The sequence below is a fragment of the Triturus cristatus genome, chromosome 4_1, assembly GCF_964204655.1.
Source record: "Triturus cristatus chromosome 4_1, aTriCri1.1, whole genome shotgun sequence".
Taxonomy (NCBI): Eukaryota; Metazoa; Chordata; class Amphibia; order Caudata; family Salamandridae; genus Triturus; species Triturus cristatus.
In genome coordinates this window covers 525753008-525777192 of record NC_140585.1, presented here as the reverse complement: position 1 = coordinate 525777192, position 24185 = coordinate 525753008, and the positions used below count along the sequence as shown (strand labels likewise).

Sequence of the window (24185 nt, the reverse complement as noted above, 5' to 3'; positions counted from 1 at the left end):
ATATCTTAACTTATTCTTTTGCCAAATAATTTCATGCAGGGGAAGCATATCAGGAGTGCAATAAACATTTAAGGGAAAACAATTCAGTTTTGTTGGTATTTACAGTGTATCCAGAAACTGTAGAATACTTTGTTATAATATCCATTAATGAGGGGAAGAAGATATAGGGTCACTAACAAATAAATGCACATCATCCGCATAAGCAAGGGTTTTAACAGTAACATCCTTAATAATGATTCCTTTAATAATATCACAATTTCTTATTAAGGTAAGAAACGGTTTAATGCCAATTAAAAATAAGAGAGGAGAAAAAGGACATCCTTGTCTTGTACCTCTAAAAAGCGAAAATTGAGTTGAGACTTGGCCATTAATAAATAAACGGGCAGTAGGTGCAAAATATAGAGCTGAAATCATGCGAATAAAAGTATCTCCAAAATTAAATGAGGGTAACGTATGAAATAAAAATTGCCAATGGAGTTTATCAAATGCCTTTTCAGCATCTAAGGCTAAAATTCCAGATGGCACCGATAAAGTAGGACTTTGTTCAATAATATGTAGCAAAGTTTTCGTATTATTAGCAGAGTATCTATTCTTCATAAAACCAGATTGGTCAGGGTGTATAATAGAATCTAATATGGGGCCCAATCTAGGAGCAAGTATTTTAGCATATAATTTACAGTCTTGATTAATTAAGGATATAGGATGATAATTAGTGCTCTACTTGATCTTCACTGCCAGTGCGCTCACCACTGACTGGCAGTGCTCACATCGCGTCACCTATTGCTTCTACGTTCTTCAGTCTCTCTTCTAGTTATTTAAATCTCCGGTGACGTGCATGCCATTTTGGCGTGTCTGCAGCTCTTCAGTGACACGCTCACTTTATTCCTTCATATTACATTCCACGGTGACATGCACACCTTCCCTGTGTGCCAATCCTTCTACAGTGATACACATACTCTCTCTTCCCTCATACTAAGCTTGCTGCAGTGATACGCACACTTCATTATTTTGCGTGTCATCCCTTGAGCTTTGGTGTTTGGTTTTCCAACATGTCGGCTGCAAACATGATCCAGCCCCCGCCTTTTCTAAATGAATGTGGGGAACCGAACCTTTCTTGAAAAGAATGGGTCAAGATCTTTGAGTCGTACTCGATTGCCATGGGGGGGGGGAATTCAATGCTTTAAGACAGCACATTCTCCTTCACAATCTGGGTACACATGGAAGGAAAGTCTTTGATACCCTACCAGAACCTGACCTGGAAGAAGATGAAAATGCTTATGAAACATCTCTAATAAAATTGGAAATTCACTTTGGAGACAAAGTCAACATTGTGCTGGAACATCACAAGTTCTTCTGTAGGGTCCAAGGAAAACATGAAAGCATCTCCAGCTACATAGCTGTGCTGCGAGGCCTAAGTGAATTATGCCAATTCGGAGATCTCAACGACTCTCTTATTTGGGACCAGATGGTGAGGTGCACCAACAATAGTAAAATTCAAGAAAAATTGCTGCAAAAACAACCTAAGTTACAAGAGGCATCGAGATGGCTAAATCCGCCATCTGCATAAAAGAGATTAGACCTTGTCCGGTTCTACCCGAACACTCCCACTCAGTCCAGAGCCAGGTGAGAGACATCGTTGATTCAGAGAAAGCGGATACTATGAATGAAAACAATGTTTGCAAAATTAAAAATGCTAAAACCCCTAGCTTTACTCATGACAACAACCCTAACAGACTTGAATGTTATCGGTGTGGTAGTAGCAATCACCTTGTAAACAACCCCAATTGCCAAGCCATATCAGCTATTCGCAAGAAGTGCAATAAGAAAGGCCACCTAGCGAGAGTTTGTCACAGTAAAAAGAACAGTGCGGCGGTTACTCCTGAGCCCAAAATTCAGTCCGTTAAGAAAATTGTCTTCCAAGTCCGACATTCCAGCACTGTCAATCAAATAAACTACCCACAATGCGAAGTTGGGTTGGATGGAAAGAAAATCTACATGTTTGCGCATTCTTGTTCCCCCTTCACCTTTGCGAACATCACTGACTTTATTAATATGAATCTCTGTAAAGAAAGTGAGTTAAATAAACCAGACATTTCTCCCAGCAGCTACACCAGAGAATCTATCCTTTTAAAGGGCATGGTCAAAACAATCATTTCATTTAAAGACGGTGTTACCCTTGGAAAAGTCTACATAGTTGAGGAGGGGTCCAATCTCCTGGGTTGGCAACACCAAAAAGAGTTAGGGATAAAAGTGGACCCTAACAATCCTGAGCAAGTTCTAATCATTGATTTTTCTACCCAAGGTGAAACCTTCATCAAAGACTTCCCTGATGTTTTCACTCCCAAACTAGGGCTCCTTAAAAATTTCCAACACTAAATTAAATTGAAACCGAATGCCAAACCCATTTCACACAAAACGAGACCCATACCTCACCTTATGTGGGAACCCCTAAAAAAAGAACTGGCCAGACTACAGTTTTTAGGTGTTATACAACCTGTAGATTGTACTGCATGGGTCGCACCTGTGGCCATCGTTAAGAAGGTCCATGGGAACGACATTAGATTGTGTATCGACCTCAGAGACCTTAATGATAATGTCATCATTGAAAGACACCCACTTCCACGCGGTTTTAAGTACCATGGGGGAAGCCACCTCCTTTAGTGTACTAGACCTTTCCAATGCCTACCATCAAGTAGAATTACACCCCGACTCCAGAGAATTAACTGCTTTCACCACTCCTCTGGGGTCATACATGTTCCTCAGGATGCCATTCGGACTCGCTTCGGCGGCAGCAGTATTAAAAAAAATAATGCAGCACATACTTGATGGAGTCCCCAAAACCATGTGCTTCCCAAGACGATGTCTTGATCTATGGAGCTACTACGGATGAGCATGTCTCCTCTCTCAGGACGGTCTTCGAGAGATTCAAAAAAGCGGGTTTTACCCTTAGAGAAGAAAAATGCCAAATCGGGGTGGGAACCGTTGACTACCTTGGGCACACCATATCAAGGGACAGATTTAAACCAGAGTTAAGCGTCCTTGATGCGGTTGAAAAAGCCAATGCACCTACTACCAAACAAGAACCATTTAAAAAAAATATATCTTTTTATTGATTTCTTAAACAAAAAATAATAAACAAACAATCGGCAATCACATTGAGTTGAAAGTCAGACATGGTTGAATATGGCAGTTCATTAAGGCTACAGAACAATTACGGGAATCAGCACTATAGCATATCAAGTACTCATGGAGACGTTAGGTCATCATCAGGAGGAACAGTAGGCGCAACACAGATACCCCCCCTATACGAATTCCACTTGGCCCACACTCGGGATCATTTCTGAGGGCAACCCCTTGCCACAAATAGTCTTCTCCCGAAACATGCACCAGTCCATATTGCGCTTCCACACTTCGATAGTTGGGGGTGCTGACCCTCCCCATAAATTTGGCGCCAAGCGTAACCCACAATTTCTCCGCTCCTACCAAATCAGTGGGCTCCCACACATTAAGTAAACATCTTTTGACCTCAGGACTGATGGGTTTGTGCAAGACCTCACTAATGACACTATGGATACCTCTCCAATATCTCTGAATGTGTTCACATTCCCAGAGAATATGCATGAATGTGGCCACCTGTCCACAGTGACGCCTACAGTTAATATTGTCACCACGTCCCATACGGGCCAGCTGCGGTCCCGTAATGTAGATCCTGTGGAGAATTTTCAGTTGTATCAGTCGGAGACGTGCACAGATCACTACCACTCTGGGGGAGGCCACCGCTTCCCTCCAGTCTTTGTCATCTAATAGGAGGCCGTCCGCCTCCCACGACTCACGCAATTTGATTAGGGGATCTGGTGCGTTATTGACAAGTTTTTTGTAGGTCAAGGAGATGGCTTTCTGAGGGAGTAGCCCGTCCAGTAATCTATCTTCCAGTGGGGAGGAGTCAGGGAGGGGGGACTCCCCACTGATGGCGGTGGTCAAGGCATGTCAGATCTGGAGATAGCAGAAGAACTCTGTATCCGCGAGTTCGTATTGTTGTTTCAGCTGGTCAAAACTGAGCACTTGACCCTGCACCCACAGGTCACCCACCCGAGAAATGCCAATGAGGTCCCACTTATCGAAACCCTTAGAGGAATGGAGACTACCCAGTTGAGCTGTGTCCCACAGGGGGGTTGCGAGTGTCAACCTATGTTCCCATCCTAATCTTTTGTTAACTGCATGCCACACCTGGACCGAGTGGGATGTGGGCCCAGTCAGGTGCAGGGTCTTCGGATTTGCATAGAGGGCTTGGCTGTCAAACAAGAACTATTATCCTTCCTGGGTCCTGAAGAATACATGGCCAAATATGTTAAGAACTTTTCTGATATTTCCAATGATCTAAGGGAACTCACTAAAAACCATACTCCCTTCAAATGGCTAGAGGTGCACCAGGCAGCATTTGACAACATTAAAAGAAGCATTTTAAATGCCCCTCACTTATGCAATTTTGAACCTTCCAGGAAGACCATACTAACCACCGACGCCAGCAACAAAGGACTAGGAGCTACTCTCTCTCAAGTTATCGGTGGAAGAGAATGCATAGTTGCTTTTACCTTCCGCACCCTTAACAACTCAGAGAAAAACTACTCTGTCGTAGAGAGGGAAGCCCTGGCCTGCTTTTGGGCGCTTAAACATTTCAAGTTCTACCTGTGGGGGATAAAGTTCACAGTTCGCACCGATCACAAGCCCCTCATCTACATGTTCAGTTCTAAAGGTTCAGCTAACAGTACACCCAGAGTAGCTAGATGGGTACTAGGCCTGGAGAACTTTGTTTTTAATCTTGAATACATCGCGGGCGACCTCAACACCGCAGCGGACTTCCTTTCGAGGGCACCATTAGACCTAGTGGAAAACTTTGAAACCTCTGAATTTCCCATCTTACAAGTTCACTCCTCCACACTAAAGCAAGATGAATAACTCGAGAGCATGACCCATGACGCCACTCTCACTTGTCTTAAAGAAAATACCCTTCAAGGATGGCCAACTTCACATAAAAGCGTCAGCCAAGATCTTGAAAAATTCTGGGAAGTAAGACATGAGATCAACTTGAACATTGGTTACATATGGAGAAACAAAAAATTCATTCCCCCAGAAGATTTGAAAGACAAAATAATAGACTTGGTTCATGAAGGCCACCTAGGGAGAAGCCTTACAAAAAATAGACTCAGAGAGCACTATTGGTTCCCCAACATGGACTCTATGGTTGAGACCAAAGTCAAAAACTGCACCATATGTGCCAACAGTGACAAATCCAAACACACCCAGATGACACCTCTTTCCCCAGTTTCCATTCCGGACAAACCATGGGAAAAACTTGCACTGGATATCATCGGCCCGATCAACAAGAGAGGTGTCACCAAAAGATTTGCATTTGTTCGGACGGATTTTCACTCTCACTGGGTAGGCATTAAAATGGTGCACCAAACAACCACCTAATCCCTGATCAACTTTCTGCGAGACACCTTCACCACTAACGGCATTCCGGCCACCCTGGTCACGGACAACGGTGTCCAATTCACCACGTCTGCCATGTCCAACTTCCTGACCAGTTTAGCCATAACCCACCTAAAAACAGCTCTGTGCTGTCCTCGTGCCAACGGCTTAGTCGAAAGAGTAAACAGAATGGTAAAGGAGTACATACAGCTAGCTTGCATCAACAACCTACCTGTGGAACGCTCTATTCAAGATATGCTCTGGGCATATCACACCACCCCCAACCTGGTCACTAGGATATCCCTATTCTTGTCGCTCAGGAGAAGAAGACCCAGTACAAATTCTTCCCCAATTGGATCAGGGGTGGAGAGGTAACAGCACACTCTTTTGACAAGGTCAAACCAAAAATAGCTTCCCATCAAAACAACTACAAAGACCAATATGATCAAAAGTTTGAAACAAAAAAGCGAGAATGGTCTGTAGGCGATTGGGTCGCTGTGAAAAAACCCACACCTACAGGTGATCATGAATCAAAGTTCTATGAACCCAAAAGAATTGTAGAGATCAAAAACAACACCGTGGTTCTTAAGAATGGGCAAAACTGGCGCATGGACCGGTTGGCTAAATGCCCGAACCCAGAGGACAACACTCATGAAAACTCCCTTACATCTGGGGGTTCCGAAGACTCTGTCACTCCTCCCAGGAGCGGTACCAGAAGACCTACTGTTTCACCCAAATGGCATAAAGACTTTGTTATGCGATAGGATTATATTTTTCTCTTTCATTGTTTTATGGGGAGAAGATGTGTTATAATTCCCTTACTTTACAAGTTACATTATGGTATTCCCATGTACCGTCTGTGGTGTCTCCCTTTCTCTCTGCCCCCCCTTCCTCCTTCTACCCATTGGAATGTTCCTACAGTTGAGCCACAGGCTGCCTTGGAATGTTGACAAGAGCAGCCTGACAGGCAGAGTTTGTTTGCTGTGCTTGAGAGCGACGTGTTAAGAAGTTCCAGAGTGGAGGCCGTAATAAAGAGTTCCTAAATCTTCACCTACCTGTTCCAGGCGTCTTTATAACAACTTTGAAAGCAATGACTGAAGACTATTTAATTAAGTTATTTAACAGCTATATAGAAAATCAACGTAAATGGAAGCAAACCAAATCCACGTCTTTAATTCAGCCTCTGAACTGCACAGCAAACTAAAAACAAGTTCAGAGTTAATACCTTGTTCGGCACACCCTGAGGACACCAATGTCAATCACATTTTAAAAAAAATAATCTGATATTTCATGAGCCAATCTAAACGTATTACACTATTTAGTATAATAATCGTTTCAGTACAAGTTGAGTTTCAGCACAAAAATGCACTAAAAAATAGGGGTTGCATTAAAATATACCAGAACCATACAGGCATGACCCATGAGTAAGGGAAATGCATAAGGGCCTTACACGTGGTGGGGGCAGGCTCAGAAGTCAAGTTAAATGCTGTGACTCAGTGGTTTGCATATATACCAGTAACCAAAGAGGATATAAAAAACGCTTCAAAAAAACAGTTTTGAGATAGAGGCGCTTTTAATAAAGACTAACATCTTTTCCCATTAGTACAGGAGTCTCGCTTAGACGGTCATACATGCATCAGGAGCAAGGTGCAGACATGTCGAGAAGTGGGAACGAGCCCAACAAGCAGAGGAGAGGAGGTTACAAGACCTAAGTGTCTCAGAATTTAATACACAACCTTCGATCTCCGTCAGACCCTTTGAAGGTTTGGACAAAAAATAGTTTAGAAAGTACCTTGCTAAACGTAGAAGACTTATTGATTCAACGGGGAGTTTTGCTACACTGGCCTGGTATTGCAAACTCCATTAGATCTGCCTATGAACATACTTGTTTAATTGTTAGAAGAAAAAAACCTGATGATTCCCACTGAAGTCTTGCAGGCACTAATCCTTTCTCGTACTGGTAGAGGACACTACTAGTCACCTTTCACGACCTCTCTAGCTCCCTGAAAGGCAAATGAGAAAACCTAACTGGCAGGGCTGGAGTCGGGGGTACACGCACTATTTTCACAGGGTGGACGCTGTCCACCCTGCCAAGAAGTTGGGCCCCACTAAAAAAAGATGCTGAATTTGTCCCGGTGTAATTTTCAAATACCGGTACACATTCTGCAGCGCCTGCACTTTGTTGTCTGCTTCCGATCGCAACAACGTGCAGGCGGGGAGGGGGTTTTCTTAGTTCAGACTCCTGCTGGGCCCAGAACAAAGGCCCAATTTGAGGGTTCATCAGGCCTCCTTTTCTTCGAGTCTCCTGGCTGGCAGCAGTCAGGAGCCTCAAGCCTAGAAGCAAATGCAGCAGAGGGGAAAAAAAAGGCTCACAGCTTGTTAGCACTTTACACATACTTAAGAGAGGGAGCTTTTCACTTTGCTCAGGCTCGGTTTAGGAGATATGCATGCACTGTAAGAATGTCAGATGTGTTGGTCTTTCCCAGTATTTTTCACAAAATAAATAGCATTTATATAGTGCTTACTACCCCTGAGGAGGCGTTGAAATAATTTAAGAACCACTATTTTTTCTTGAAAAGCACTATGGGTAGAGAAAGTTACTCTAGGCAACATTGTTTTATGCATAGCTTTCAAAAGTGTAAATCTTCTGCCTCAATCAGGAGGGTTTGCATGTATACTCGAAATGTTCTCCAAAGTACTGATGATAGACCTGCTAAACATATATGTGAGGGCTCAAGATCTGATGTCACTTATGATGCCACTTCCTGTGATGTCACACGCCGTGATGTCGCGCGCCGTGATGTCACACGCCGTGATGTCACACGCCGTGATAACACACGCCGCAATGTCATGTGCCATGATGTCATGCGCTGTGATGCTACTTGTATTCTAATTAACTAGGTTAGTGCCTCAACTTCTGTTTTTTAGGACTTGTGCCGTGCTAACAGGTCATTACTGTCTGCCTTTACTGGCTCCCGTGACGCCCATATTAATTTCATGGCCAACTGCATCATACCCACAGCATTCCAACTTAAATAACACTGCTATCTCACAAATGAACACTGAATCACAGGAAGGTCAAGATCATCTAAAGGCAGAATTAACTAGTGCCTGCACATTTCGATTTTTAAAACACCTTCACAAATATTGCTCCAATAATTTGGCACAAATTTCAATTCAGAAGCCTTTATTTTATTCCATGTGGCATTCGAGATTTGCCTATTCTGAAAACGTATCATCAAGAAGAATGTGCAGCTGGTCTCGGTCTATTTATGTTATGTAATGAAAATTTATAAAGCGCGCAAATACCAAACAGTGTCTTGGCGCTAGCAGTCCTGGGCATGCTGGAAACCTCTATAGGCTAAATAGCCAGATTTTGAGAGTCTTCCTGAAGGCTATCAGAGAAGGGAGATTTCTGATGGAAAAGGGGAGGACATTCCAGAGCTTCACAGCCCCCACTGTGAAACTCCTGCTGCCCCAGTTGAAATTACAAAATCTGGGCGGGAGCACCAATTTTGCCCCTTCCAGTGTGAATGCTCGATAAAAAGGCAAAAGACTACTTGTAGCGGCTCTCTGAATGTATACAATTAGGTCCATTCCACTAAAATCATGAGATGAGCTAATCGCAAGCTCGAAGAAAAGAATGTGTTTTAGTCAGTGGTCGAAGTGGGCGGGATCTGCAGGGCACAGCGTGCCCCTACTTCTCTAATTTCATAGATTTTGTTCCCCTACTTTCTTATTTTAAACATTCCTCCCAGGCGGCAGAAAATGCCAACGCCGATAGCTAAGGCTCGACTTTTGGGGACGGGCGGAACGTGCAGAGAAGGAAAAGTACTCTGTTTTTAGGTCTCGCCTGGCTATCGCGTAAGCGATCGCTCAGCGAGACTTATGTAGGGGCGAGACTTATGTAGGGGCTTCAGAAAATTCTCCCAAAGGCTTCCCAGGCAGATCGGGTGGCGGTTACGCGCACAACCACGTGCATTCCATTTGCCACCAGCTACATCCTGCGCCTGCGCCGCCTCACGCATTCAGAGAGATTTAGCAAGGGGCACAAGACCTTAGGAATGCGGTTTATGGCCAGTGCATGTGAGGCATTCAAGCGCGAAGCTGGCATCTGGCCTCGGACTTGAAAGCAGCAGACTGCTTTCGCCAGCGCGCTCTCGGCCTCACTTTCTGTATCCCCTCTTACAACAATTAACTTTCGTTATAACTCACACCCCATATGCTCGTTCCCTCCCACCCTTCCTTTGATGTCCGCTTTTCTTGTTGTTTACAAACCACGCCACACACTGCTGCACGCCACACACTGCTGCACGTCGCGCACTGCTGCACGTCGCACACTGCTGCACGTCGCACACTGCTGCACGTCGCACACTGCTGCATTACACACTGCTGCACGCCGTACACTGCTGCACGCCTCACACTGCTACGCGAAACACTGCTGCACGCCTCACACTGCTGCACGCCTCACACTGCTGCACGCCACACACTGCTGCACGCCACACACTGCTGCACGCCACACACTGCTGCACGCCACACACTGCTGCACACCACACACTGCTGCACGCCACACACTGCTGCACGCCACACACTGCTGCACGCCACACACTGCTGCACGCCGCACACTGCTGCACGCCGCACACTGCTGCACGCCGCACACTGCTGCATGCCGCTGCACGCCACACACTGCTGCACGCCACACACTGCTGCACGCCACACACTGCTGCACGCCACACACTGCTGCACGCCACACACTGCTGCACGCCACACACTGCTGCACGCCACACACTGCTGCACGCCACACACTGCTGCACGCCACACACTGCTGCACGCCGCACACTGCTGCACGCCGCACACTGCTGCATGCCGCTGCACGCCACACACTGCTGCACGCCACACACTGCTGCACGCCACACTCTGCTGCACGCCACACACTGCTGCACGCCACACACTGCTGCACGCCACACACTGCTGCACGCCACACACTGCTGCACGCCACACACTGCTGCACGCCACACACTGCTGCACGCCGCACACTGCTGCACGCCGCACACTGCTGCATGCCGCTGCACGCCACACACTGCTGCACGCCACACACTGCTGCACGCCACACACTGCTGCACGGCACACACTGCTACACGGCACACACTGCTACACGGCACACACTGCTACACGGCACACACTGCTACACGGCACACTGCTGCATTACTCACTGCTGCACGCCACACACTGCTGCACGCCACACACTGCTGCACGGCACACACTGCTACACGGCACACACTGCTACACGGCACACACTGCTACACGGCACACACTGCTACACGGCACACACTGCTACACGGCACACTGCTGCATGACACTGCTGCACGCCACACACTGCTGCATGCCACACACTGCTGCACGCCACACACTGCTGCACGCCACACACTGCTACACGGCACACACTGCTACACGGCAAACTGCTGCATGACACTGCTGCACGCCACACACTGCTGCACGCCACACACTGCTGCACACCACACACTGCTACACGGCACACACTGCTACACGGCACACACTGCTACACGGCACACTGCTGCACGCCGCACACTGCTGCACGCCACACACTGCTGCACGCCACACACTGCTACACGGCACACACTGCTACACGGCACACACTGCTACACGGCACACACTGCTACACGGCACACACTGCTACACGGCACACACTGCTACACGGCACGCTGCATGACACTGCTGCACGCCACACACTGCTGCACGCCACACACTGCTGCACGCCACACACTGCTACACGGCACACACTGCTACACGGCACACTGCTGCATGACACTGCTGCACGCCACACACTGCTGCACGCCACACACTGCTACACGGCACACACTGCTACACGGCACACACTGCTACACGGCACACTGCTGCATTACACACTGCTGCACGCCACACACTGCTGCACGCCACACACTGCTGCACGCCACACACTGCTACACGGCACACACTGCTACACGGCACACTGCTGCATGACACTGCTGCACGCAGCACACTGCTGCACGCCGCTGCACGCCACACAGTGCTGCATGCCTCACACTGTTACACGAAACACTGCTGCACGCCACACAATGCTGCACGCCGCACACTGCTGCACGCCGCACACTGCTGCACGCCGCACACTGCTGCACGCCGCACACTGCTGCATGTCGCTGCACGCCACACACTGCTGCACGCCGCACACTGCTGCACGCCACACACTGCTGCACGAAACACTGCTGCACGCCGCACACTACTGCACGGCACACACTGCTGCACGCCGCACACTGCTGCACGCCGCACTACTCACTGCTGCATGCTGCACGACACTGCTGCACGCAGCATACTGCTGCACACCGCACCCTGCTGCATGCCGCACACTGCTGCACGCCGCACACTGCTGCATGCCGCACACTGCTACACGAAACACTGCTGCACGCCACACACTGCTGCACGCCACACACTGCTGCACGCCACACACTGCTGCACGCCACACACTGCTGCACGCCACACACTGCTGCACGCCACACACTGCTGCACTCCACACACTGCTTTTATGCAAGTTTATGCTACTGACATTGTAAATGACAATGCCTTTTATTTGTTTTAAAACCAAAACATAAATAAAAGGCATTGTAATTTTACAATGCCAATAGCTCAAACTCTTATAAATGCATGACCTATTGCATTGCAAATGCTTGTTTCCTTCGTGCCCAGAGAAGACATGGACAGTGTCCAGTTCTCCTGCCGCTATCAGCTGCCCCCTCTCTTTGTTCCCCCTCTTCCCTGGCTCTCTTTCTGTCTCGCTCCTCCTCATTTAGTGAAAACCGAGACTTCAAGAAACGGGCATTACCCTCTCTTTCCTCTTTTCGTTTATTTGCTCCCCTGTTAAATGGATCCAAAAAAGAAAAACACTTTTGCTAGAAACGTTGTCTTTTTCTGACATTTTTCAATTTCCAAGTGACATTCCAAACATGAAAAATAAATAACTAACTAAAGCAAGACATAGAGGTTGCAAGTTGTGCAGATTGATTTATTCACATCTAAACACATTAGCGCCACTTTATAGTGTTTGTAAGTGAAGCGCTACTTTTGGTTACTCCTCTCTCTTTGAACAACATTGTTTTCCCTAGGTGGGAAAGTGCACCTTTCCTGTAGGTACTGAAATACCTGCTTGATGGGTGAATTGGAAAACAAAATGTGTACAATGGCTGTGTGTTCACGAATGTGGTCTTTTTAAACCATACTGCTTAAGTTTTGTAAGGATATAAGCAATGGGCATTGAAACGGCACCCTTCTGGGCCCTGTAGTCATGGCCTTAACTTTTCATGCAAAAGCACTCACTAATTTTTGAATAATGAGTGTATAAGGAAAAAGGTAACCATGTTGTTCCTGCTTTCATTTGAGATGATTTACTTAACCTTGCATTCCCTATGAGTGTTTGCTTTTTCTAGGATGTTGTTAAAAAAATGTAGGCAGCATGTTGCTCTTGTCTAGTGCGTAATTTGAATTGAGTCACAACCAGGTGTTTATAGCGGGTCAGTGCAGTGCAAGTTTCTCTCAGTAGGGCAGTACGGTGTTCAGTGGGGGAGAGGATGTGGCACTAAGGTCAGAGCTGCTGAATTTGGAAATGGGGAACCAGGTTCAGCCTTCATGACCAGTCCACCCGACCACTCCCCTTGAGGGAGCACATTCCCATGATAGACCTTAGAAGGCCCCGCAAGATCTTGCAAGCCCTGGTGTCTTAGCACCAGCAGGTGGACCTTAGCAGTGGCAAGTGTGGGTTAAACTTGAAGGCCTGTTCACCACAATCCATGAAGTTCACCTCCAGTCTTGCAGGCAGGCCTATGAAGCAGCACATCATAGAGTGACAGTAACTCTGTCACTGAGGTCACAGGACCCTTAAGAAAGGTGGTTCTAGGGCAGTGCGACCGCACCGGGCACGGACTTCAGGTGGGGGCGTCGTGTTTGTAAGTATAATATGGTTTTAAAAGCACTTGCTGCATCCTTCCTGGCCTTCAACAATTTTCGGCAACAATAAAAATGTCCTGATAACTCCAGTGATTAATGTTCATAGTAGAGAGAGATGGTGTTTTGTCTGGTGGAAGTTTTGACTCATGAAAAGGAAGCGCAGATTGTTAATGTGCCTGCTGCTAAGAACATGTACCATGCAGATCACCAAGTGCACATAATATAAATAGGTCAGTGGGTTACTGCTTTTGTCAGAGAGACCCTATTGTTACTTGCAGTTAATAAGTTAAAATCCTAACACAGAACAGTGAGCTATTAACTGTCATGTAAGAGCTGCATGCAAACTGCAAGGTATAAATTAGAGCGTTATGGTTTTTTCCCCAGTCTTTCATTATCCTAATGTTGCAAAAAAAGGGTTCATTTGGGTGGAAATCAATTCTGATTATTAAAGAGAACCCTCAACCATGGTATTACGTTTTAAATTCTGAGTTTGTGTTTCTCCAGACCAATCACTATTAAACTATGCTGCCTACTAGTTTGGTTGTCATGTGACTCCAACACCTTGTAGTCCTTTGTCCTATGTAACATTTCCTATACAGTGATTTACACACGTATGAGTGATTGTCTCTGTGTAATATGTGTGATGTAAAGTGCTCCGACACCCTACACTGGTATTAGTGGTGCTGTCAATTTTCTGATACTTTATTATTTTAACATTTTTACACATGCTAAGATTTTTCCTTATTAGTACCAGTGGAACATACAACTGCAGCAGTGAGAAAGGTGACCAGTCAACCTTTGCAAAGGGCCCTCCACTTCACAGCAGCACAAGTCACATTTTTTAGTAACTTTTAATCTGTTTAAGCTATAAAAAATGTATTAGTTAAAATTGTCAAATTATGCAGCAGATGATGTATTATGTGGCAAATATGGCAGAGCTGTAATTATGTGGAAAACGTTTGCAAATTAGGATATTTTGCCATTCATGTTTGAACTGCTCTTGTGGAAAAAGGGAGGAGCAGTGCTGATGACAAACTCCATGGCTGGGAGGCAAATGGTTTGCGATTCCACTCTTAAGGATATTTGGGACATTCTGTGATTGGAAAGGTATCCCACTTTGTGAATGTATTTTAATGTCAATAACTGATATTAAACCTTAAATAAACATGTTTATCTATTGGTTAAATTAAATGACGTAATAAGCTGTAACCGGTTAGTGAAATGGAAAACAAATACTAAAATTTGGGATATTTTGCTCTTTCTGCGACACCTCTGACTCCATCCACTGACCCAATCCACGGGTTATTCCCACCCTCTGATTCACCGCCTACAGTTCCCCAACATTTTTTCCTCACTTCGACCACTGGTTTTAGTCAATAAAAAGAAAATTATGCCTGAGATCCCGTTAGGTTCTGCTCCCTGCAGCCCAGTCCTATGTCTGTAGTCCACAATTAAAGGGTAGGAAAAGAGAGTGGAATGAGAGGCAGTTTTATATGGAGGAAGAGGTATTCAGGATTATCAGTACAACACAAGAGTAACTTCTAGTTACTGATGCACTCACGCCACTCCCCTAAAGATTCTTGGGAACATAAAAAACACAAGTTGACATTGGGGCGGGGCGAGGGATGGACAGCACCAATTGTTCAAGTCATACTGTCAATTCAAAGACATGAGCGAAAATTAGCATAAATGCTGGAATTTTCATTGGCATGGAATTCAAAGATTAAAGAAACTACCCTATGGCGCTATTACAGCGAAAACATAACTGAGCATCCAAATATTATTGAATACTCTCTAGACAGACGCAAGACAACTATGCAAAAGAAAATAAACACTTACAAAGGATGGATATGTAGGGAAAACTTCCTTGTAAATGGCTGGCTATGGTCTGCAAAATCCAAAATACTTGCAGCTCGCTGACTCCTAATTCTATGGCAGTTCACGGAGGCTCCGATTATGCTTCTCTATCTTTACTGACATTTACAGCAGCCAATAAACAAACTTTAAACTGGCATGAACCCGGAAGGTCAACCCCTTCCTGTATGTGCACCAATCATAACACAGTCCATATCATAAGAACGTCTAACAAAGCCATAACTTCCTCTTTCTTTGCTGCTGCAGCAGCAGATAAGTGCCTTTCCTTTATTTTATCGTTGGTGGTAAATATTGTGGGGAGGTGATATTAATGGTTGTATGGCTGATTTCAATGTTTAGGCATTGTACTTTTGAGGTCCGCGATATTTCGCTCATTGGTTTCCCTCACGTTATTCCGTGTAGTGGCGGTGCGCGCGCGAGTTTTGCTTCGGTGCGCGAGTATCGCTAGGGGGCGGTGGAGCAGGAGGAGGCAGACGCGAGACTCTCGTGAACAGAGAGCGGTCGCGTCGTTGCCCCAGACGCTGCGCGAGGAGCAGTTTTCTCGCATTACGAGTGAACGGCCCCTCGCGCTTAACGCTCAGTGAGACTGCATCAATCTCTGGCCTCATATTAACGTTTACCGGAGCGTTTTCCGGATTAGAGCTTGCCTCTAGGGGAGCTATTAAGGGGTTGCTCCTTCCACCTTGATGACAGCTTTTTCAGAACTTTCAGGTAGGTTTTTGTCTCTGTGAGGTTTATTGTGACAAGTTCTGAGAGACCCCTGGGCTGCTCCCCCCCTTGAGAATCTTCTCCAGACCTCTCTGCTGAGAAGCAATGGCGTACTACGCCGAAGAGGAAAATCAGTGGGTGGATTGTAAGCAATATGAAGAATATGAGGAGCCTGAACAATTGGAGGAGAATCTGGTTGAAGCCCTGGATACCCACGTCCAGGGTTCAGTTAATAAAGCTTTGATTAAGGCACTAAAGCCATTTATTAAGCCTCTTCGCAATTATGGTAAGAGGAAGATGAAATCTCATCATTCTGGTGTGGAGAGCTCGCAATCTTCTGCCAAAGTTTTGGCGCGCATGGCCAGAAATGTCATGAAGGATCATGGCTCCATGGCTTCACAGCAGATACCTCTGACTCTGAGGTGGAGTCGGTGATGCCGAAAAAGAAGGCAAAAAAGTCCAAGCATACTGCTTATAAGGCAGATGACAGCCAGGCGCCCAAGAATCTCTTATTTGATCCCCAGAGCTTGATACATCCTAGGTCCACTGAGTGGGTGCCTTGCGCAGAGGTGGCGCATTACGTGGGTCACAATCTGCGGCAGGGTTTTGAGAAAGAGGTGCGAGCCACCTTACGGTCGGAATGTCCGAGACCCTCCTTGACTGGCAAGGTGGCAGATACGCCGGAATTAGACCCGAATATGGCCACTTTTATGCGAAAGTTCGCGAAGGACCCTAAAAAGGGTTTGGATAGGGCCTGGCGGGGGTGTCAGGACAAACTGTTAGATGTTTCTGGTCCCCTTACGAAAATACTTGATGCGGCGGTCAACGCCAAGACCCAAAATGTTCCGTTGGACACATCGGATGTTATGGAGTGGGCCCAAAGGGCCTTGTGTTTTTTGGGCAATGCCAATGTGGCGCTTTCAACGGAGAGGAGACGCTCCTTCTTAATGCGCATTGACCCCCAGTTGGCGGAGATGGCCACTACCGAACCGGGTTCCCTTGCCAACGGCATGTTGTTCGGCGACAAATTCGTAAAGGAAATGGGGAAATACGTGGCCACGTTTTCGGCGTTAGATAAGGCTCAGGCAAATATCAAAAAAGTTTTTCACACAGGTGTTTTTGACAGGGCCGGCCGCTCACGAGGTCGAGGGTTCGGCCGAGGTTTTAATCAGACCTCACGGGGAGCAGAGCAACGAGGCAGAGGTGGCCAGAAGCCACAGTTTTATCCCTCCCGCAATCGGGGAGGAAGAGGTAGAGGCCACAGAGGAGTCTACAGAGGGCAGCAAAATTCACCAGGAGATGGCTCCTATTCAGGTAAAGATCTTAAGTACCACAGAATGTATGGTGGGAGGTCGTATTGCACTGTTCCTTCACAGGTGGCAAGAGCTCACGCCAGATCCCTTGGTTTTACAAATAGTGCGGGGCTTTCAAATAGAGTTCTATGCCTCTCCGAAACAGAGTCAGGTACCCGGACCCCTACGTTTTTCCCTACTAGAGCAGAGTTTCATCGACGAGGAAGTGGAGACGTTGCTCCACAAAGGAGCGATTGTAAGGTCTGTTCCCCACCAGAGGGGTTTTGTAAGCACTATTTTCTTGGTTCCGAAAAAGGACAAAGGGTTTCGTTTGGTGTTGAATTTCAGAGACTTCAACGCATGGGTGGTGTATCGCCACTTCAAAATGGAGGGCATACATTTACTGCGAGACATCCTTCTAGAACACGATTGGCTGGTTCGCTTGGACCTGAAAGACGCCTACCTTCCCATATTCCCGCCACACAGGCGGTTTCTCCAGTTTCTGTGGCACGACCAGTGGTTTGAGTTTTCCGCGATGCCCTTTGGTCTGTCATCCGCCCCTTGGTGTTTCACCAAACTCATGAGACCGGTCGTACAATGGTTGAGAGAACGGGGGGTGCGTCTGATCATTTATCTGGACGATATTTTGATTATGGCGCAGTCGAAAGAGCTCTTGGTAGTACATCTTTCATGGACGATTCAACTGCTGCAGGAGTTAGGTTTCCTGTTGAATCTAGAGAAATCGGTGTTGATCCCATCGCAAACGATGAATTTTTTGGGATTTCAAATCAATTTGCTCACAAGTCAATTGCTTCTTCCTCTGAAAAAGAGAGTTGCGATCAGGAAGGAATTGAGGAGAGCGCTTGCCTCTCCAACAATATCATTGAGGACACTGGCTCGCCTGGTAGGCCTTTTGGCAGCTTCCATTCAGGCGATCTTTCCGGGGCTGTTACATTACAGGGCCCTTCAGAGATTGAAAATCTTGCATTTGCGCAAGGGTCTCTCGTATGCGCAACAGATAGTTCTTTCCACAGAGGCTCGTACGGAGATGAATTGGTGGTTAGAGCATATGGATGACTGGAATGGCAGAGCCATTTTCTCGACCAGCCCGGATGTAGTGATAGAGTCGGATGCCAGTCGATGGGGCTGGGGAGCTCGTTGTGGGACTCTAGAAACAGGGGGTCGGTGGTCCCAGGAGGAACTGAAAATGCACATAAATTGCTTGGAACTTCTTGCGGGCGCATTTGCGATTCGCACTCTGGCCCCTCAGAAGGTTTCTTGTTGCATTCTCCTACGCATGGACAATGTGTCCGCGGTGCGTTACATAAATCGGCTCGGAGGGACCAGGTCTCGCCTCTTGGCGGAAATAGCCAAGGACTTCTGGCATTATTGCCTGGACCATCGTATTGCAGTGACGGCGGAGTATATTCCCGGGTCATCCAACGTGATTGCGGACTGGAACTCACGACATTTGCGGGACAGCAGCGATTGGAGGCTGCATCCCAACAGTTTCAAGACGTTGGACCTCAAGTGGGGACCTTGTGTATTGGACCTGTTTGCGTCCAGACTAAACAGACAACTTCCACAGTTCTAAAGTTGGCGGCCGGACCCTCTAGCGGTCGGCTCGGATGCCTTTCTTCACTCTTGGACGACGGGCATTCTATATGCCTTCCCACCATTTGCCATGATCCCGCGGGTGTTGGCACAGGTGCGCAGACAGAAGGCGGAGCTTGTTCTAGTTTCACCATGTTGGAAAGCACAAGCATGGTTTCCGACCGCCTTGACATTGGCTTGCGCGCCTCCGGTTCGACTTCGGGCGTTTCCGGATATTCTCACGGATCCGCAGGGGCTTCAGCACCCGTTAGTGTTGCAGGACCAGTTGGTTCTCATGGCCTGGAGACTTTCAGGCGTCGCTGGCAAGTGCAGGGAGTTTCGCAAGACACTCTCTTTTTCTTATCACAAGCTTGGGCACCTTCCACACACAAACGATACGAATCCGCTTGGAAGCGATGGGTTAGTTGGTGTGGTGAATGACAAGAGTGATCCCGTGGGATCCGACATTCATCTGATCGTCAATTTCTTGTCAGAACTAGCCAAATCTGGCCTGGCATACCGGACGGTGAATAACTTTAGATCTGCAATTTCAGCGGGACACCCGCATGTGGAGGGCAGACCGGTGGGGGAACATCCTCTGGTTTGCAAGGTGGTGCGAGGGATTCGTTTGGTGAATCCTCCTCGGCCTAGGTACACCGTACTTTGGGATGTTTCGGTGGTGCTGCTTTTTTTGGTAAGCTGGCCGAATAATGAAGCTTTGTCTAGGAAGCAATTATCGGCAAAATTGACATACTGTTGTGCCTAATCTCATGTAGGCGAGTGTCAGATGTACGGGCCTTGGATTTGGCAGGTAGAGTATGTACTCCTTCGGGAGTTTCCTTTACGATTTCAAGGCGTACCAAGACGCATTCACATTGCATTTCGTATCCTGCTTTTCCTCATCACAGCAAATTGTGTGTGGTCAAATGTTTAAAGGTGTATGAAGATTGTACTAGGGAATTTAGAACTGATGTGTTAGGACAGTTATTAATTGCACTTCAGAGACCTTTTTGCCCGGTCACTTCTGCAACCCTGGCCAGGTGGGTCACTTGGTTACTAGGTCTTGCGGGGGTGGATACTTCCATTTTTGGTGCTCATTCTGTTAGAGGGGCTATGGCTTCCAAGTCTTTGGGGGCGGGCTCCCGGTTGCAAGATATCATGACCGTGGCGGACTGGTCTGCTGATTCCACATTTAAAACGTTTTACCATAAACCTATTGTGGACGTGGCTTCGGTGGTGGTGGATCAACTTTAAACTAGCATAATCGGATCCTCCGTGGACTGCCATAGAATGAAAAATTGTCTAGCAAGCGCGACAAAGAATTTTCAATTCTATTAAGGACACGGAGGCGAGGATTATCCCACCAAAGCTTTGATATTGATAACAATATTGTGTAACTGCTATGATGTTGTACCCACCCTGGAATTTTGTAAGTTTAATGCAGTTTCATTATTTCGAATGGAAGTTACGATGTCGGTTTCCATTCCAGGTGACCAGAACAAGCAAACTTGAGCTTCTGGAGTTTCGGCATCGGCAAGGTGCAGCTCAGTGACATGACGAATGAGGTCGCTTCGGATAAGGATCTACATCATGTGAAGTTTTCCAGTTTAATTGGACTGTTGGAGATAAAGGCAAAGAAAGAGGAAGTTATGGCTTTGTCAGACGTTCTTATGATATGGACTGTGTTATGATTGGTGCACATACAGGAAGGGGTTGACCTTCCGGGTTCATGCCAGTTTAAAGTTTGTTTATTGGCTGCTGTAAATGTCAGTAAAGATAGAGAAGCATAATCCTCGCCTCCGTGTCCTTAATAGAATTGAAAATTCTTTGTTGCGCTTGCTAGACAATTTTTCATCCTCCTCCAGCCCCACCAAACAGGGTTACGCTGCACCAACAAAACAACCATGTTACCCACCAGTTAGATGTCAATTCAGGACATGGTTGCAAAAGGCGGATAAGGCAATGCTACACAAACTATGTTAAGATATCAGGCTGGTTAAAGTCTTAGAACCAGAAGATTAAACATAACATTAAAAAAAACAAGCATTGGCATAGCCAATAGGTCTCGCCTAAGTGTTTTGCAAGAGCTATTGGCTTTAGCAATGCCTTTAAGCCATGTTGTGGAGCAGTATGACTTCTGCACAGCATGTTGAAAAGTTATAATGAAGTGTTATAAGCATTTATGTCACCTTATATATAAGCAAGTAGCCATTACGTACAACTAATTGACCCTAAAAAAATATATAGAATGTCTTCTAGTTTGTCTGTCCTGGTGCTGAGGTGATGCTGTGGCGATGCTCAGGTGTTGCCGAGTTATACTGACATGGTGCTAAGGTGGTAGTGTGCTTGTGCGGAGCTGGTGCTAAGGTGATGCTGCAATGGTGTTGCCCTAATGCTGAAGTGGTGCTGCACTGGTGGTGAGTTGGTGCTTCGCTGGCCGTGGTGCACTGATGCAATGATGGTGCTGGCCTTATGCGGAGGTGATGCTGTGGTGGTGTTGAGTGATGCTGAGGAGATTCTGAGCTGGTGTTGAGGTGTTGTTGAGTGAAGGTGTGGTGGCGCTGAATGATGCTGAGGTGGTGGTGCTGCACTGATGCCGAAGTGGTGGTGCTACACTGATGCTGAGGTAGTGCTGAACTGGTAGTGAGGTGGTGCTGGGCTGGTACTGAGGTGGTGCTGCACTGATGCTAAGGTCATGCGGAGTTAAACTGACGTAGTGCTAAGGTGGTGGCGTGTTTGTGCGGAGGTGGTGCTGAGTGTTACTGGTGTGCTATTTAGTGATGCTGAGGTGGTGCTCCGGTGATGCTGTTCTGGTGCTCAGGTGGTGATGAGTGATGCTGTGATGGTGCTTAGGAGATGCCGAGGTGGTGCTGTGGTGATGCTGAGTGTTGCTGTGGTTCCTGTGGACCAATGCAACTGATTTAAGCAGTATGTAGGCCCAAGCGCAATAGAGAGGGTACAGTAATGTCAGATGGCAAAAGACCATCAACAGAGTAGGTTCAGTATAACAAGTTTTATGAATTATGAAAAAAACACAAACAAAAGAATATATATATATATATATATATATATATATATATATATATATATATATATATATATATATACATACATACATATATATACACACACACAATTTCAATTATAGGAGCAAATATTTGTGCATTGTGTCCCCAAGTGAAAAAATGGAACCTAAATGTGAGTTGCAAGGTGAATATTTATGTACATGGTTTCCATAGATTGTAAGACACGACCATTCATATATGATTTCCAACAGCATATGTACACAATGATACACGCTAGGTAAAGGTTCGTTCTTTGTGCTTGTCGACGGCGTTTCGACCCTTCTGTCAATACGGGGTCTCCTCAGGACTAGTGATGCAGGGACATCTGAAGTGTTGTGCCACAGTGAAAAGTGAAGAAAATAACTCACATGAGGACCCGGCTGGGTTCTCATTATGAGGAAAGGCTCGCTCTTAACCTCTTCGCTGCGGCGCAAATTCCGCCGCAGCGCTCCCGCAGTGCTGACATTCCGATCGCGGGCGTGGTCATGACGTCTCCCGGCCGTCGTCCGCACACGCCCATCGTGACTCATGACGGCCGGGAGACGTCATGAGCACGGAAGAGGTTAAGGGTTTAAGTCGTCCACGAGGCTCTTCCATGAACGCGCTACAGCCGTAGCAGTGTTGTTGATCCCTGATGAGTTCAGTATACAGTGGCAATGCACTGTGTTTATCCGGATCGTATTGTGACCGGACGGATCTCCGTGTCTGCGGATGAAAGCCGCATAAGTCAGCTTCCGTTCTGGGCCGCGTGAGTTAGCTCTCGGTATAATAGTGACGCTGTGGTGGCGCTGTCATGGCGCTGAGTTGGTGGTGCTGCTGCACTGAGGTAGTGCTGCGTTGTTATTTAGGTGGTACTGCACTGTGTTAGTGCGGAGGTGTTACTGCGCTGGTGCTGCGTGGGTAGCGTGATTACAGTGGCCAACCGCTCACAAATTCTAGTCATCTGGGTAGCAGATTTATAATAATGGGAGAATATGTTAGGGCAGTTTTCTGGACATCAGAGTTTAAGTCGAAGGTCTTTTGTGATGAGTAGCTGCGTGCAGACTTATGGGAGATTGGATTGTTGGTTGCTATGCTTTTGTTAGTGAGGGCAGGAGCTAGAGGATGTAAGGTGTGGTAAGTGTTGAGTATCGATAGTGCAGACCTCTCTCCTTAAAGAATCCTTTCCCACATTATTCCAGTGTCTGTGTGTACTCCATCTTACCTGAACTGCAACCCATCGACTTCCATCCATACTTATTCCCTTGTTGCTGTTGTGGGTGTTAGCGGACCAGAGGCAGCACAATTCATTCACACCTGCTCTTTGAGCGATCTTTATGTTAACACAAAAAGTATGTGCATACAAACTCATGCAAGGTGCAAACTCAATCAAGGTGCATTGAAACAGTGCAACAAAGGCGCAGTTGTGTCATAAGCAAGGGTCCAGCAGCTGTCTCCGGCAGGCATGGAAGCATGCACACCGGGGAGACCGCGCCCCCACCCAAGAGGGATCCTGCAGCTGCCTCGGAGCACAGTAGTGTCCACGCCAGCAGTAGGGCACTCGTCGCTGGTGCACCCTACAGGGAGGAGAGCCCCCATGAGCTATGCATCCAGCCCCAAACAAAAGGTGCTGTTAAACTAACAGTACACAGGCAAGCCGACCCGGAAGAGGGGTGTTGGCGAGGGAAAGAAAGAGACAGTAGGATTACAGCTCCCTCCTCCCTCGGTGATGAGAGGTAACACCGGGGGGGCATGACTTTCAAACAGGAAAGAAAACAAGAGATATCCCATATTAAACTACAGGCACAATTGTTCTGGGAGGGCAGTCGGAGATTTTACTGATTTTTGCAATTATTTTGTTTAATTTATTCTGCATTCAAACAGGTTTAAAATAAAGCTTTAAAAATGACGGTTTATTTCTTGTATGTGCACACGTATGGCAGAAGGATGCCAGCGCTCACAACAGCAATAAATAAATATGCCTAAAAGTCTGTGGCATTATTTGCCCCACGCGTGGTATGTAGTTTGTGCCGGCGTTGGCCGGTGCTCGGAATCAGCACCTAGTTTTAATCACTTGCACATGTTTATGGGAGTCCGCCACATGGTGGCGCTCTTAGCTTATTTTTTTTTAGTCGAGCACATCAGTACAGTGCACTTCCATGCCATCCCTACAGAATGGGGTGACCTGCAACAGTCCAATATCTTA

General features: G+C 46.8%; 2 protein-coding genes across 2 annotated transcripts in view; one reads left to right on the top strand and one right to left on the bottom strand.

Moving 5' to 3' along the window:
* FGFR1OP2 (FGFR1 oncogene partner 2) overlaps positions 1-24185 on the bottom strand; it is a 257887-nt gene that overhangs the window by 99507 nt on the left and 134195 nt on the right. The window lies entirely within an intron of this gene.
* Positions 16485-18936, top strand: LOC146855177 (uncharacterized). The gene is made up of 2 exons (XM_085650313.1): positions 16485-17364; positions 18755-18936. The coding sequence occupies exons 1-2, from the start codon at positions 16485-16487 to the stop codon at positions 18934-18936; spliced, it is 1062 nt and encodes a 353-aa protein (XP_085506439.1).

Coding starts and splice junctions, on each gene's coding strand:
- LOC146855177 (XM_085650313.1), top strand. CDS start 16,485: ATGCCGAAAAAGAAGGCAAAAAAGTCCAAGCATACTGCTTATAAGGCA. Junction 17,365..18,754: donor AGGAGATGGCTCCTATTCAG/GTAAAGATCTTA, acceptor ATCGTATTGCAG/TGACGGCGGAGTATATTCCC.